This window comes from Protomyctophum bolini (genome assembly GCF_963924005.1).
Source record: "Protomyctophum bolini genome assembly, chromosome: 6".
Taxonomy (NCBI): Eukaryota; Metazoa; Chordata; class Actinopteri; order Myctophiformes; family Myctophidae; genus Protomyctophum; species Protomyctophum bolini.
Genome location: NC_137867.1, coordinates 21,849,572 through 21,863,561, shown reverse-complemented (window position 1 = coordinate 21,863,561; position 13,990 = coordinate 21,849,572). Strand labels below are relative to the sequence as shown.

The following is a 13,990-nucleotide window of genomic DNA, read 5'->3' as shown; positions in this document are numbered from 1 at the left end:
GTGTGATAATAACCTTAACAGTGCTATCTATGCCTAGATATCACCATCATAACAATACCAGCACACATTCAAGAGCCTTCATACAGTAACTGCTCAATGTCAGGAATGTGGACAACATTCAAAGTACTATGGTAATAGAAAAAAAAGGCAGTCGTATCTATTGAGTTCAATGGGGTAATGGCGATTCCTCAAGCCATAATGGTTATTCTTCTGGTGCTGGTGAATACAGGACGATATCCATTAAACATGTTTATATCGTCTGACATATTATTTCAGCAAAAGGATTAGTTTCATTGTATTTATTAACACGCCAATGACAGTATAATGATATACAGTATACAGTATGAGTATACAGTGGTACATTTTCATGTGCCGCATTATATGACTCAACACAAAACTACTTTTCACTTTAATTCAACATGGGCACAGACAGTAACATTTTCGGTGTTCATTTAACACATTTGAGTGTGCAAATGTACCAAATGGACTAATACTGGGGATTTGACTGTGCATGAATTAACTCTCATTATACAACAGGTCGTTTCGAGGGAAGCAATCTGGTTGAAACAGCCTTCTAGCCATGGTTCAAACGAGCTCCACTCCACACCTAATCAAAACAAAGAATTCAGCTGCTCTGTTCTCCCAGAGCGCAGCAAACTCGGTGGCTAGGCTAGCTAGTTTCTTGGGACATTTATGGCCGTAGTGACTACATCTGTCATTAAAAAAATGTTTTGTTCAGTGATTTTCTTAGTTTTAAGGGTAACTGTTGTATAATTGCAATATTACACAAGAGGGGGTGGTTTAACATCATTAATGCACTTCTGCGTTGCTTTCGGAACTCGCAATGCGGGCTCTTTCCTGCAGCATCGCAGGCATGCATTAATGTCGTTAAACCACCCCCTCTCGTGTAATATTTCTTAATTCACTCATTCATGATGTTACCAGTGGAGTACCACAATGTTCCACAGTGTTGTCCAGCAGAGCTTAATGTAGGTGCTACCGGTATGAGCAAGTGGGAACTCGGTGATAGATATTGATGTTTAAAGCAGTGTTGTTCACGTTCACCGTAGCGCTCTGCCCTTCACAACACAACAGATACAGTGATTTCTGATAAGAGGCAGACATAGCAGCAGGGAGGGAAGAGAGATAGAAAGGTGATTCTCTGGCCTGGAGAAGGAAAAACACATACGGGAGAGAGAGAGATGGAATAAAGCCAGGCTGGGTCCCCCTCTATGGCTCTGGATATTACTCTGTTGCTCAAGCTAAGTGAAAGCAGAGAGGCTGTCGATACACTTCGTCTGGTAGAGATGTACAAAAAGATTTCTGGCAAGATCAAGTGTGTGTGTGCGTGCGTGTGTGTGCGTGCGTGCGTGCGTGCGTGCGTGCGTGCGTGCGTGCGTGCGTGCGTGCGTGCGAGAACACCACCTCCAGCCCACAGAGAGGGAGCCATCTGACCTTTCCCTGACATAATTAAGAGTCATCTGCCATCTCTGTGACAGATGACTGTCAGAGAGAGAGCATCCGTCCATGTCTCATATGATTTAAAGAGTATACACTGTACTAATACACTGTGCAGAGACATTGTACGAAGGCATACAGTAGCTATACACACCAACACAGTTGGAGTAAGTACTGTACAAGAACAAACAGGGGAGGGAAACAGGCAGAAAGAGGGTTAGAAAGGACAGACAGACCACACACACACACACACACACACACACACACACACACACAATGGAGAGAAGGCCAGCACTGTGATGTGGGGTCTGGTGCTTTAAGTCTGTCTAGCACTATAGCCCTGAAGGGACATTGCTACATCACATGGAAAACAAGCCCCCAGACTAATTATTTCTGTTTACAGTTCATTTTGATTCAGTCAATTCAGTCAGCCAAAACAATCAGGCAGACAATTCTACAAAAAGTGAAAAACATTTAGTGCAAGAGGTTTCCCATATCCAGGCTGTTAACCAAACAATTGAGTGTAAATACTCAGTGTATCACTTGCAAAAGCATTCACGCCAGCCCTGGTGCTGAATGACACAAATTACATATTTTTTTGCCATAGTTAGGCAGCGAGATATGCCTATATTATATAATGCAGCCTTTCAATGAGGGAACTGTAGTACAGGACCAAAGATACAGAGAGATAAACAGAGAGAGAGAGAGAGAGAGAGAGAGAGAGAGAGAGCGCAAGAGAGAGAGAGAGAGAGAGAGATGAGAGAGAGAGAGAGAGAGAGAGAGAGAGAGAGAGAGAGAGAGAGAGAGTGAGAGAGAGAGAGAGAGAGAGAGAGAGAGAGAGAGAGATGGGTGGCCAGAGAGATCAGCGTTAGCCTTGGGCCACCGGCTTGACACTTCCCCTCTTTTGTGCCCTTCTCGTATGTCACTCAGAGATGAGCGGAGGGAGAGACAAACTGGGGGAGACAGATCAAAAACAGAGAGATAAATGGCCAGGAAACAGAGAAGGAGACTACCAAAGGGTTGTTAAAAAACATTTGGATAAAGACACAGAAAGACAGGGAGAGAGGAAGTCAACAGAAAGCAAACCAAGAGACAAAACAACAGGCAGCCAAAGGCCAGCGGTTTGGCCAGATTGAGGACTCCGTAGTCTATCAGTGTTAGCCCTGGGGCAACATTTGGCACGCCTCTCCCCCGTGCCCTGCTCGTATGTCACTCTGCCAGGGGGTCCCCTGCACACCTCTAGGGAAATGCTGTAACCGTGGAAATGCCAAAAATAACTGCTGCTAATGGAGGGGATGCAGAGAGGACAGATCAATAGGAGTTATCAATGACACCGTTAGCTTCCTCCTAGGAAACTTAGCCATTAGCGTCCTCTGTGCCATGCATGCCCTGCGCTATTTGTGACCATATTTATATTAAGGATGTTTAAGCTCATCTAATTTTCTACTTTATTTGCTACTATACCGGCTATATGTTTGTAAATGTATCAAGTCTAGATTTCAACCACCAAATACCAACAAATATCTACCATTCCATTGTCTGGCATTCTGTGGAGATTACCCCTTTGTTGACATTAAGACTGATTGGACTACAGTATAAGAGTATAACATATTGCTATATATATATCATTATGCTGTCTTTAGTGATTGTTTATAAATGCAATCAGACATAAATCTTGACTTTTATGTCGCTTGGCTGAACACAATTTCCGTGGGACGGGACTGAATTACTTCATTGTTTGGGTTGCTCTCAAGCTTAGCTCTGGAAAGAAGCATTGTGAAGAATTTTGTGCACATATACATGATACCTATACACTTCAAATACAATGTTTTAATATTAAGATTAAGAAATATTAGATTCTTTAGACTATTTTAGTCTATTTTGTGAAGACATAGACAACATCTTAGAGAATATTCTCCATCATATATTCATATATTTATATATTGAACATTATTATATATATATATATATATAATATCAAATTGATGCTTAATTGCTTTTCAATGTAAGCAATCCTAGCGGCTCACTTCCATTTGAGACAACTGGAGTAAACTTTGGTAAGATTTCCCACAAAATCTGAAGAATTAATTTCCGGTCCACTGCTAAGTGATGCTGCAGGGAAAACGAGAAACTGTGCAGTCTGAAAGAGGCTCACGTGGGGCTAAAGCATTGTGCAGATGGTCGCTATAGCATTTCATTATATTGTAAAACATAGCGTGAAAATCCAACTCTCTGCATCTTTAAAAAACTAGACTCAGTGATATCATTGCTGTGTGTAATTACTGTACACAGCCATCTCAAGACATGTTTATCTCTCTGCCGCTGCAATCTCCTTTACTGCGACCTTTCTCCAGTTAAAGTATGAGCTAATATCTCCAATGACCGTAACTGTTCCATACCATGACATAACGAATACCCACCCACCCACCCACCCGCACACGCACCCACCCGCACACGCACGCATGCACACACGCACACACGCACGCACACACGCACACACACACACACACACACACACACACACACACACACACACACACTAATAGCTCTCCAGAGTTTATTCTCTTGCTTAGGTTCCCTTTCCATCTCTCTCTATCGCCCTCTCTCTCTCTCACACACACACACACGCACGCACGCACGCACAATCCTGTGCATGGTAACTGATCTATACATCATAAGAGAACATCCCTATAGGACAGACAGAGACAATGTCAGCCCATTTGCAGCGAGTGAACCTTTAGTGGAATAGAGAACAAAATGATGGATGGAACAGACACGCACATCAACCCACACTACATCACTTCCTTCCTTGTAGAAAGGTTCACCATCCCCTGGTACAGTACTGCATGTGTGTGTGAGCGCACTGTCGCACACACACACGCACATACACACACACACACACACACACACACACACACACACACACACACACACACACACACAATAATATTTGGTATACGGTAACCTTTGTGCAGGAAGCTATTCGTTTTAGAGTCTTCCTCCAGGTGCTGAAATACTGTGCAGTATGGTATGCAATACATCTTATGAATGCCAACACCATTCCGACATGTGTGTGTGTGTGTGTGTGTGTGTGTGTGTGTGTGTGTGTGTGTGTGTGTGTGTGTGTGTGTGTGTGTGTGTGTGTGTGTGTGTGCGCGCGCTTGTGTGCATGCGTGTGTGCGTGCGTGTGACGTGTGTGTGTGTGACGTGTGTGTGTCTTCTTTACGCTAAGTAAATTAAGATAAGTATGACTGGAAGATTGTTTACGTCTGTGTCTGCAACTCTGCATTAAATTGTTTGTCTGTATATTATAGTATGTGTTTGTTTGAATGTGGTGTGTGCGCGTGTTGGTGCGTGTGTCGGTGCGTGTGTGTCTACACATGTGTTTGTGTACATATAGTATGCGTTTGTTTGAATGTGGTGTGTGGGTGGGTGTGTGCGTGTGTGTGTGTGTGTGTGTGTGTGTGTGTGTGTATGTCTTATTAATGGTGCTCATAGCTGAAGTTCAAGAGCAGGACCACACCTCCAATGCAGCTACCTCCACCTCCTATCAAGCCACCTCCAATCGGGTCACCTCCACCTGTGTATATAAAGCCCATCCAACCCCCGGTTCTCCCCCCGTTCTCGCTTTCGTCGTCCCACCCCCCCACCCTAATTCTCATCCTACTCCCTCTAACATCTCCTAACAGATCCCTAAGGGGGGTCTGACGTGCCTCGGGAGCATGCCGGATCCCCGAAGCTTCCTTATATTATTTTCAATGGGAACGGAGCGTTATTGGCAGAATTAAAGTTCGGTGTGACCGCAATCTCAAGTTGCAATGCAACGCGTTGTGCGCTTGTTGCAACGCAACGCGTTGTGAGCTCAAGTTGCAACACAACGCGTTGTGAGCTCAAGTTGCAACACAACGCGTTGTGAGCTCAAGTTGCAACACAATGCGTTGTGAGCTTGTTGCAATGCGTTGTGAGCTTGTCCATCGGCTATTTTCATGCGAAAGCTTTCCCCACAATACAGATGCTGGGATTTAAGTGATTAAGTAAAGTAAAGTAATAAGTAAGTCAGACTGGCTTACTCTTGATATCAGCTGAGCAACGCAGATTGGCACACATTTGTAACAAACAATGGGTTTTCACACGTTTTGGTTTGTTTGCGTGCGTGCGTGCGTGCGTGGGTGCGTGCGTGCGTGGGTGCGTGCGTGTGTGCGTGCGTGCGTGTGTGCGTGCGTGCACTCACCACAGTTAGGCAGTGTGAGTCTGGACAGCAGCTTGCGTCCTCCACCCTCCTCAATGCAGCGGAGCTCCTGTGTGTCTGCCTCCTCCCCCAACCACAGCTTGATCCACATATTCTCACAGGAACAGTGCAGAGGGTTCCCTGACAGGATCCTACGCACGCACGCACACACACACACACACACACACACAGTCACACACACACACACACACACACACACACACACACACACACATACACAGCAAGGGTTCAGACAATGGAGAAAGGACATTGAAGGGCCATCCACACCAACTATAACAATAATGTTGTGAACATCCACACTGTTGAGCAATAAAGCCTGAATTATACGTTGCATGCCGGTGCCACACACCAAAAATAGCAGATCTACAAGCTCACAATGCGTTGTGGTGTGATGCATTGGTGAGCTTGTAGACTGGTTATTTTCGGTGCTTGACATGATGCACAAGTGAGTATAAGTCAGGCTTAACGTTCTGTAAACAGTGGTGCCAGCACACAGCACACGTTCCAGCTGTGTTGGAGCCCCAGAATGGATATTGATTGCCAATACCTACTGCTGTACATTGTGCTGCAAAAGAAAGAGAAAACCAAAAGACTTTGGGTTCAAAACATTCTTCAGAAAGGAGAGGAGTCACTCAGCAGTGACGTCTGCCCTGTTGAAACGTGAAGGATGTGTTGTACATACGTACATATTGTAAATATGGAGGATGCAATTTGATTGGCTGCAGATGTTTGTCAAATCGCCTCGAAAGTGATCCCAATGACATAATTTGCCACTGTTGTCCATATAGTTGTAGTGTGGACTATCCACTTCCGTTATTATTATATTTATAGTTATTATCATTACAGTTATCACTCTTGATGGCTTTTTAGAAAGGAGGACAGACAGACAGACAGACAGACAGACAGACAGACAGACAGACAGACAGGTAGGTAGGTAGGCAGGCAGGCAGACAGGTAGGTAGGTAGGTAGGCAGACAGGCAGGCAGGCAGACAGGCAGGCAGACAGGCAGGCAGAGAATCAGGTAGGTAGACAGGTCTGAGAGTGTACAAATGCTACGGGTCCATTTGGTTACAATCTCTGACTTCCAAATGGATAAATCAACACTCCAGATGTAACTGTGTAGCCTGACAGATAGATGTACTGTACACTGAGAGATACAGTGATGGAGAGGGAAATTCTCACACATGAAACTCACATATATGATATATTGAGATGTCTGAATATTCTCCACGACAGTGATGACAGGTTGTTATCTTTCAAATTCCTGCAAATAAAAAGACATGAACATTACTGAATTACATTGCATTTGAAGTATACTCAATTCTCACTCAAAATACTGCTGATGAACCAATAAGCCTGTATCTTTTTATCGTTAAAGGTTTCCTGCTCTAAGGATTAGGGAAATTAACCTTAAGTGGTGCCGTGGTACAGTTCTGAAAAAGCAGTGTTTTATCGCTCTGCTGTTTAAACAGAGCAGTGCTGTCAAAGTTAAATTATGCTGGCAATGTATTGAGGTTCCACAATCAATAACAAATCCTATCCAGAGAAGAGGCTGAACTGGGCTTCCTTTCCTACCAGGAAACATTCATCTAGCACAGGTTTTTTTCTTTTTTTCTTTCTCATTGATTGGTCTGTCTTTTTGAGTTACCACCTGCTCAGAGAGGGCTAATATTAAATGTCAAGTAATTCAAACAATAAATCTTACCATAAATACATTTATAAATATGATTATTTAATAATTCAAACAATGCATAATTTCTTCCCTGTGCCATCCTCCGTTGAATTAAGGAAATGTTCCCCAAAAGGGCATCAATAGGGACGCCATGAAATCACAAAGGAATGAATCATTAAGACAATATATATCATCTTTACTCACAGGTACTGTAGTTTGAGGTTGTTCTGAAATGCCTGTCTGGACACATACGTTAGCCTGCTGTTTGTCACCGTTCTGACACAAGAAATAACAACAGCAAAAAGAACAACATCATCCTCAACAACAAAATAAAAACTAATTAACAACAGCAGCAGCCATGACGTTGGTTATCGACTGCAGACCTGTCATGCAGGCTCCGTTCAGACTGAAAGTGCAGTCAGAGTTTGAGTAGGCAGGATATTTGGGTCAGATGGATATGGATATATCGGCTTAAATATCATCTGCAGTGTAGATGATTGTTCTACAAGAGGACAAATAAACTGAGATATGAACTGATAAAACCCAGCAGAGGCTTGATGTCCAAATACAGTAAGTTCAGAAATCACAAGATCAGAAGCAGTCTATCAGCATACAGCATGTTGTCGACATGACGACATTTGATCAAATGAAGTCGAAGTTGGTATATACAAGTACTGTAGCACCTATCTTTTTGTGTTTATTTAAATTTTTCGGTGCACAGGTGGGTCATGTTGGGCATCACAGTACATTTTGTAATTGTTACAGGTCATTTGTTACATTTCTATCATTAACTTTCATGGTGTAACGGGTCTTAGAGTAAGGGAACCCTCTTTGAGTAGTTTCAGAATGTCTTAGTCTGTTCGTTCTCAGTTACAGGGTTCATGATAATCATACATCGGCACAATAAAACAAAATAAATAAAATAAAGTAGCACCTATCTTAAAGGTGCTATAGCACCCTTGGCCAAATGGTGCTACTGTATAGTGGTTCTCAACCTTTTCAGGCCGTGACCGTGACCCCATAATAATCATATTTGAACTGGGGACTGCCCAGGCGCCCACCCTGACAAGAATTGTAGGAGTTGAGGCCATACATGTTTGACTCGGTTCCACAGATACATATTGTGAAAATAGTCAATCTACGAGCTAACGCCACACAACGCCTCACAAATTCAGACAATTTGGCCAATGTTTGACCATTTTCTATATTATAGTTTGTTGATTACTTAAAATCGACAGAGCGACTCCGTCTAACTGAATGGTGATGATCAGTTGAGTACTGCCGTTTCTGTAAGGATTTTTCCGCACAATCATGCTCCTGATGGACACTGATCATCACCAGGGACTGTGTACTTCTTGTCCTGTGTCCAGTATTTGTCTAAGAGTCCTGTGGAGATCCTGGGGGGCATTGTTGGATCTCCTTGCTCTCTGAGGACGCTGTCTTTCATACCGTTAGCTAAGGTGCTTGTGTCATCTCGTGATATCGCGTTTATTCATGTCCAAATATGGAGTCCATGATGTCAGATGTGGACGTGTCAGTCAGAACCGTATATGGTGATTTAGTAGATAACCATATAGAGTCCATGATGTCAGATGTGGACGTGTCAGTCAGAACCATATATGGTGATTTAGTAGATAACCATATGGAGTCCATGATGTCAGATGTGGACGTGTCAGTCAGAACCATATATGGTGATTTAGTAGATAACCATATGGAGTCCATGATGTCAGATGTGGACGTGTCAGTCAGAACCATATGTGGTGATTTAGTAGATAACCATATAGAGTCCATGACATGGATGTGGTCCACGACTATTAAGGCTCAACAACCTGTCAGGTAAACTAGATAACGTGAATGCCTTCGTAACACATCAGAGTTACATTGACACAGTATTTTGCTTTGTCATTTTGTAAGGCTCTACATGACTGCATCGCTACCTGCTGTGAAGTCAGTTTAATATTTTTTCTGTATCTGATCATATTTATCATATTTACATTAATATTGCGCCTGCATGTCCACCAGTGGTGGACAGTAATGGTGTACATATTTTGAGTATGTTTAATAAATACTTTCCCACCACTACATTCTATAGGAAGGCACTTTATGAATGAATAACCATGTCCAATGTCAAAAAAGCATGTACTTTTGAATGCCTAAATATTTTTTAAAGCAATTTCTCCAGTACAAATTTGACAGGGTAACTTTCACTTGTAGAGTAAGAGCTATACTTATATAAAGTAGGCCTACTGGGGTGGGGTTGAGTACCTTGTGCACCACCGGATACAACGAGCAGAGCGGGGATACAACAGTACTTGTTCCCCCTACATTATGGCCAAACTCAGGGTTGGATTTGCTGGGGGATGTGGGTGAAATATATGCCTCCGCTTTTGATATCCCCCTCTGGTAATTTTTTTTTAATTTTTATCAACGATGGGGAGTTTCTATGGTCAGACTGAATTAAATAATTTACATGCTGCGCACGAGCTTGTAGATCGGCTATTTCCACTATTTGTCATAAAAGAAGTAGTGTTAACCTCATGTACATTATTTTATACAAAACAATATGCCATGCAAATATGCTGCTCGATGGACTCTGACAAAATGTGTCAAATGAGATCTATGCTATTATTTGGTTAGGATAAATAAACAGCACAGTAAAAAAAGAATCACTCTGGAAAACAGCATCATTTTAAAGCAATAGCCAATATTAACTGAAGCATAGGATGCCGTTTAAAATAAATCAATGTGCCTTATTTAGTGAGCTGTAAGGAGCAAGATAATTATACTGTAATTTATATCATTCAGTAAAACTGCTTCCAGCCTGTGCTAGAATGCTGCACATTTATCAATGTCTCTAAGCTGTGGGGATATAGCCTACTGTACAGGCAACTATACTGAGACTGGATATGTAGATTGTAGAATATCTCTTTCAACAGTGATGGGGATTAATCACTCAGTGTGGTCAACACTACCAGTAACCAGTTACAAGATGTCACACAGTGTCATATCAAATACTATTGGTCATTGGTTCCCAAATAAAACCATTTAAAATGACTAAAGCTGTTTCCCACATGCCATGTCCCACAGACAGTAGATGAACTGGTAACCGGAATACTCGCCTTAAAACACGTTTGCCCTCATTTTGTCCACCGACCGCTCGATGGGGCGGTTCTTGTGTTTGTTTTACTGAGAATAAGGTTAGAAATAGGTTCAGGGTTTCACATAGTTTTACTGGGGTTAAGTTTAGGACTAGGGTTAGGTTTTGGCACATTTTTAGTTTTTACTGAGGTTAAGGTTAGGAATAAGGTTAGATGTAACCGTTTAAGCATACTTAGCATAGTTTACTTATAGGTTACGTTTAGGAATACCAGGCTGAGCAGTTCCGCTGGCTGTACGCCCGGGGTGACTGTGTTTTGAGGCGAGTGTTCTAGTATCCAATGAACTATAACATCAGTAAACTCACAGGTTCCTGAGATTCCTGTAGAAGTGCAGGTCTTTGTCATTAATAGATGAGAAGGTGCTCTGGTTGGCGATGTAGCTGTCACAACATACAATCAAATATTAGATGTCTCATTTGTTAAAAAGAGGGAAACAATACACAGCATTGGTCTTTCTCAATGCACAACAGAGTCAGACACACTTTCAGGGCTACTTTTAGATATCGTATATCCACATGCGTAGCCTACAGTTTGTATGAAACCATTTAAAAACAAAACATTCTTCTTCGTGCAGTTCTGACACCCATGCAGTCGCTATATTTTCTATCAAATAAGTGCATGGGTGATTTCATTCCAAATACAAACACAGAGTCTGTAGACCATAGTTATAGAGGCATGAGGTTAAGAATGATAAAAGATAGAAGCACACTGCTCTGATGCCCTTCCCACCCTCTATAACCGCAGCTGATGTCCTGTCTAGACCAGTACATTTACCCCAGCTCCATGAAGGGCCTACATGATTTATATAAATAGGCCTATGTATAGGATTGAACTTTTAGTATAGGCGTATTATTTTGTACAGTTTCATTTTACTTTCAAACATGGTGGATCATCATTTGGATAGGGCATAGCCTATAGGCCTATGGCAATTAATACCCACATTAAGATAAGATGTTTTAATACAAAACAAATTAGGCTATCAACACAATGTATTGAAAAATGTGTTGATATGTTGTGAGTCTCAGTCAAATATCTTGTGATGTGTAGGTTGCTGTTTTACAATATTTTAGAACAAACAATGATTGTATATCTAGGCTATAGAATTTTTAGAAAGGTAAAACAAAAGTCTAAGTCAATCAGTTACAACAGTACTGGCAATCTGATGTGGCAGAAGGCTATATAGCTTGTTAGAGAATTTGACCATGATAAGCACTTAACACAGATGGATAACTTTGTAACCTGTCTCTGTCTGATTTTAGCAAGGTCATTTGTAATTTACAGGGAAAAACCTACTCGTACGTGGCCATTAATTTGGCTATGTTGCATTAGCCCAAGCACTCCGTGCCACGGATGCATGCTTTTCGCTGGCTCACTGAAACAGCTTCCAAGGCTTTTGCAAGCCCGACGATAAATAAGATTGTTTATCTCTCTGCCAAAGATATCAAGGTCGTTTATCTATAATTGATGACAAAAATGATATAGGCTATTGACGCAATTAAATATGTTAATGAGGGCGATATTCGGTTTGGTGATTATGCATGCCTATATTTGTGCAGCTTTCCAAATACAGGGAATAAGGTAGGCTGTATACATTTTGGATATTTGAAATTAGAATTTAAAATCCCAGATTATGTCTCTGTTCGAATAATCTTCCAACAACAGAAAATGGATGATCCAAATGCCCCAAATAGACTAGGAGGCTGTATGACAGAAAAAAGGAATCGCCTCTTTTGAACGTCGATATTTCTGGTCTTTGGGGCTTATTTTAATGGAGTCCTATAATCATCTCGGGAAGTGTCTGTGCTAATATTTAGACAGGGATGTGTGGTAGCGGGCGGCACACATGTGTCTAGTCTCCGCGCGCTTTATCCCTGCGGCCAAGTTTGCATCGGAACCAAACCCATCTAGTTCAACACACACACGCGCACGCGCGCGCACACACACACACACACACACACACACACACACACACACACACACACACACACACACACACACACTCACACTAAATTATAGGGGCTATAAAATATAGATTAGGGGCCATAATAACATTTTGGTTTTTTTTTTGGCAAACTTTGTTTGATTTATCTAATTTGCTTTCTAAACCCATTTGTTTTCTTTCACGATGATATCGCAATTAATGCCAATGAATAGGCATATGCTTCAGCCTCCAACTTTACTTGGGTTTGTTTGATTATGCAACCCTGATGAATTGATGGATGATGCTGTCTGTGTCGAAGCATGCTGAAAGCTGAATTAATGTGACATAAATGTAGTCCTACAACTGTTCAAATCAACATTTAATGTTGATTTGACATTGATTGGCCAGCCCAGCTGTTGTTTGCATGCATGCATGGCCGAGACTGACCGATCAGTCTGGACATGGAGAGTGAAGAGGGTGCATGGCCAAACTGGCATATAACTAAGAGCGGATTAAATGCACGCACGTTCACAACTGAGTCAACACTCAACAGGGAACATGAATGCATTCTATATAGCCTACACTGCAATATCCAACATTGTTCTGTTTATTTATGAACACATCGTCGGAATCGGAGACTTACATGTCAGTGACATTCTCCATCTCCAGTTCGCTCGGCAGTACGGGGAAAGCCATGATGCCCCGATCCTGGTCCACGCACGAGATCCTGGTCCCGCTGCAGGAGCATGACGATGGACACGCCGCCCCGAATCTCCACAAGCCCCCCGAACCCACCGCCAGCCCGACGAACAGAACCCATGACGACCACCGCCAAAGCCCAGACCCTCTGCTCCCCGACGGAGACACGTCTCCGGTCCTAGGTCTCCAGGCGCTCATCTCGGGTAGGCCTACCAACTATAGCTACAGCTCGCTGAACCCCCACGCCCGGCCCAGGATGGCTGGGATCAGCCCAGATAACAAAACAAAATAGCCTAATAATAGGTCTACTTTATATGTTTTTTTTTAAATGATGAGCTCCCTGTGACGAGAAATAAAAAATATATATATTAAAAAAAATAAAAATAAAAATAAACAATCCCGAAGCAGAAATTAGGACGCATTTAGAAAACCATCGGCATTCTGAGTAACACCCCCCAAAAAGATGTGGAAAAGGTTAAACAGCCAATGATGCTTTGCTTCCTTTACAATCCGTCAGTCGACCAGTCACTCAAAATCACACTGAGACACTGACGTCTGTGTGCCAAGGAGGATTCCTTCGCGCTCGCTCTCTCTCTCTCTCTCTCTCTCTCTCTCTCTCTCTCTCTCTCTCTATCTCTCTCTCTCTCTCTCTCTCTCTCTCTCTCTCTCTCCCTCTCTCTCACTCTTCCACGTTCCACCCTCTCTCTCCCTCTGAGGCAGCTGACACGCAGTGATCAGGCTCGATCCTCTGGATTCAGCTCGACAGGGCGACATGAAGGGAAGACTGTGGGTGGATGAGACTGAATAATGACAACATGGGAGAACCGTGCAC

General features: G+C 42.6%; 1 protein-coding gene across 1 annotated transcript in view; it reads right to left on the bottom strand.

Annotated features, from left to right (window-relative positions):
- Positions 1-13,682, bottom strand: part of ntrk2a (neurotrophic tyrosine kinase, receptor, type 2a) — a 102,751-nt gene extending 89,069 nt beyond the window's left edge. The window contains exons 1-5 of the mRNA XM_080766581.1: positions 13,103-13,682; positions 10,844-10,918; positions 7,585-7,656; positions 6,904-6,972; positions 5,690-5,838 (exon numbers count right to left, since the gene is read on the bottom strand). Coding sequence (XP_080622707.1) covers positions 5,690-5,838; positions 6,904-6,972; positions 7,585-7,656; positions 10,844-10,918; positions 13,103-13,356 — 619 coding nt within the window. The 5' untranslated portion in view covers positions 13,357-13,682. The remainder of the gene's footprint in view (positions 1-5,689; positions 5,839-6,903; positions 6,973-7,584; positions 7,657-10,843; positions 10,919-13,102) is intronic.
- Positions 13,683-13,990: the final 308 nt, after the last annotated feature.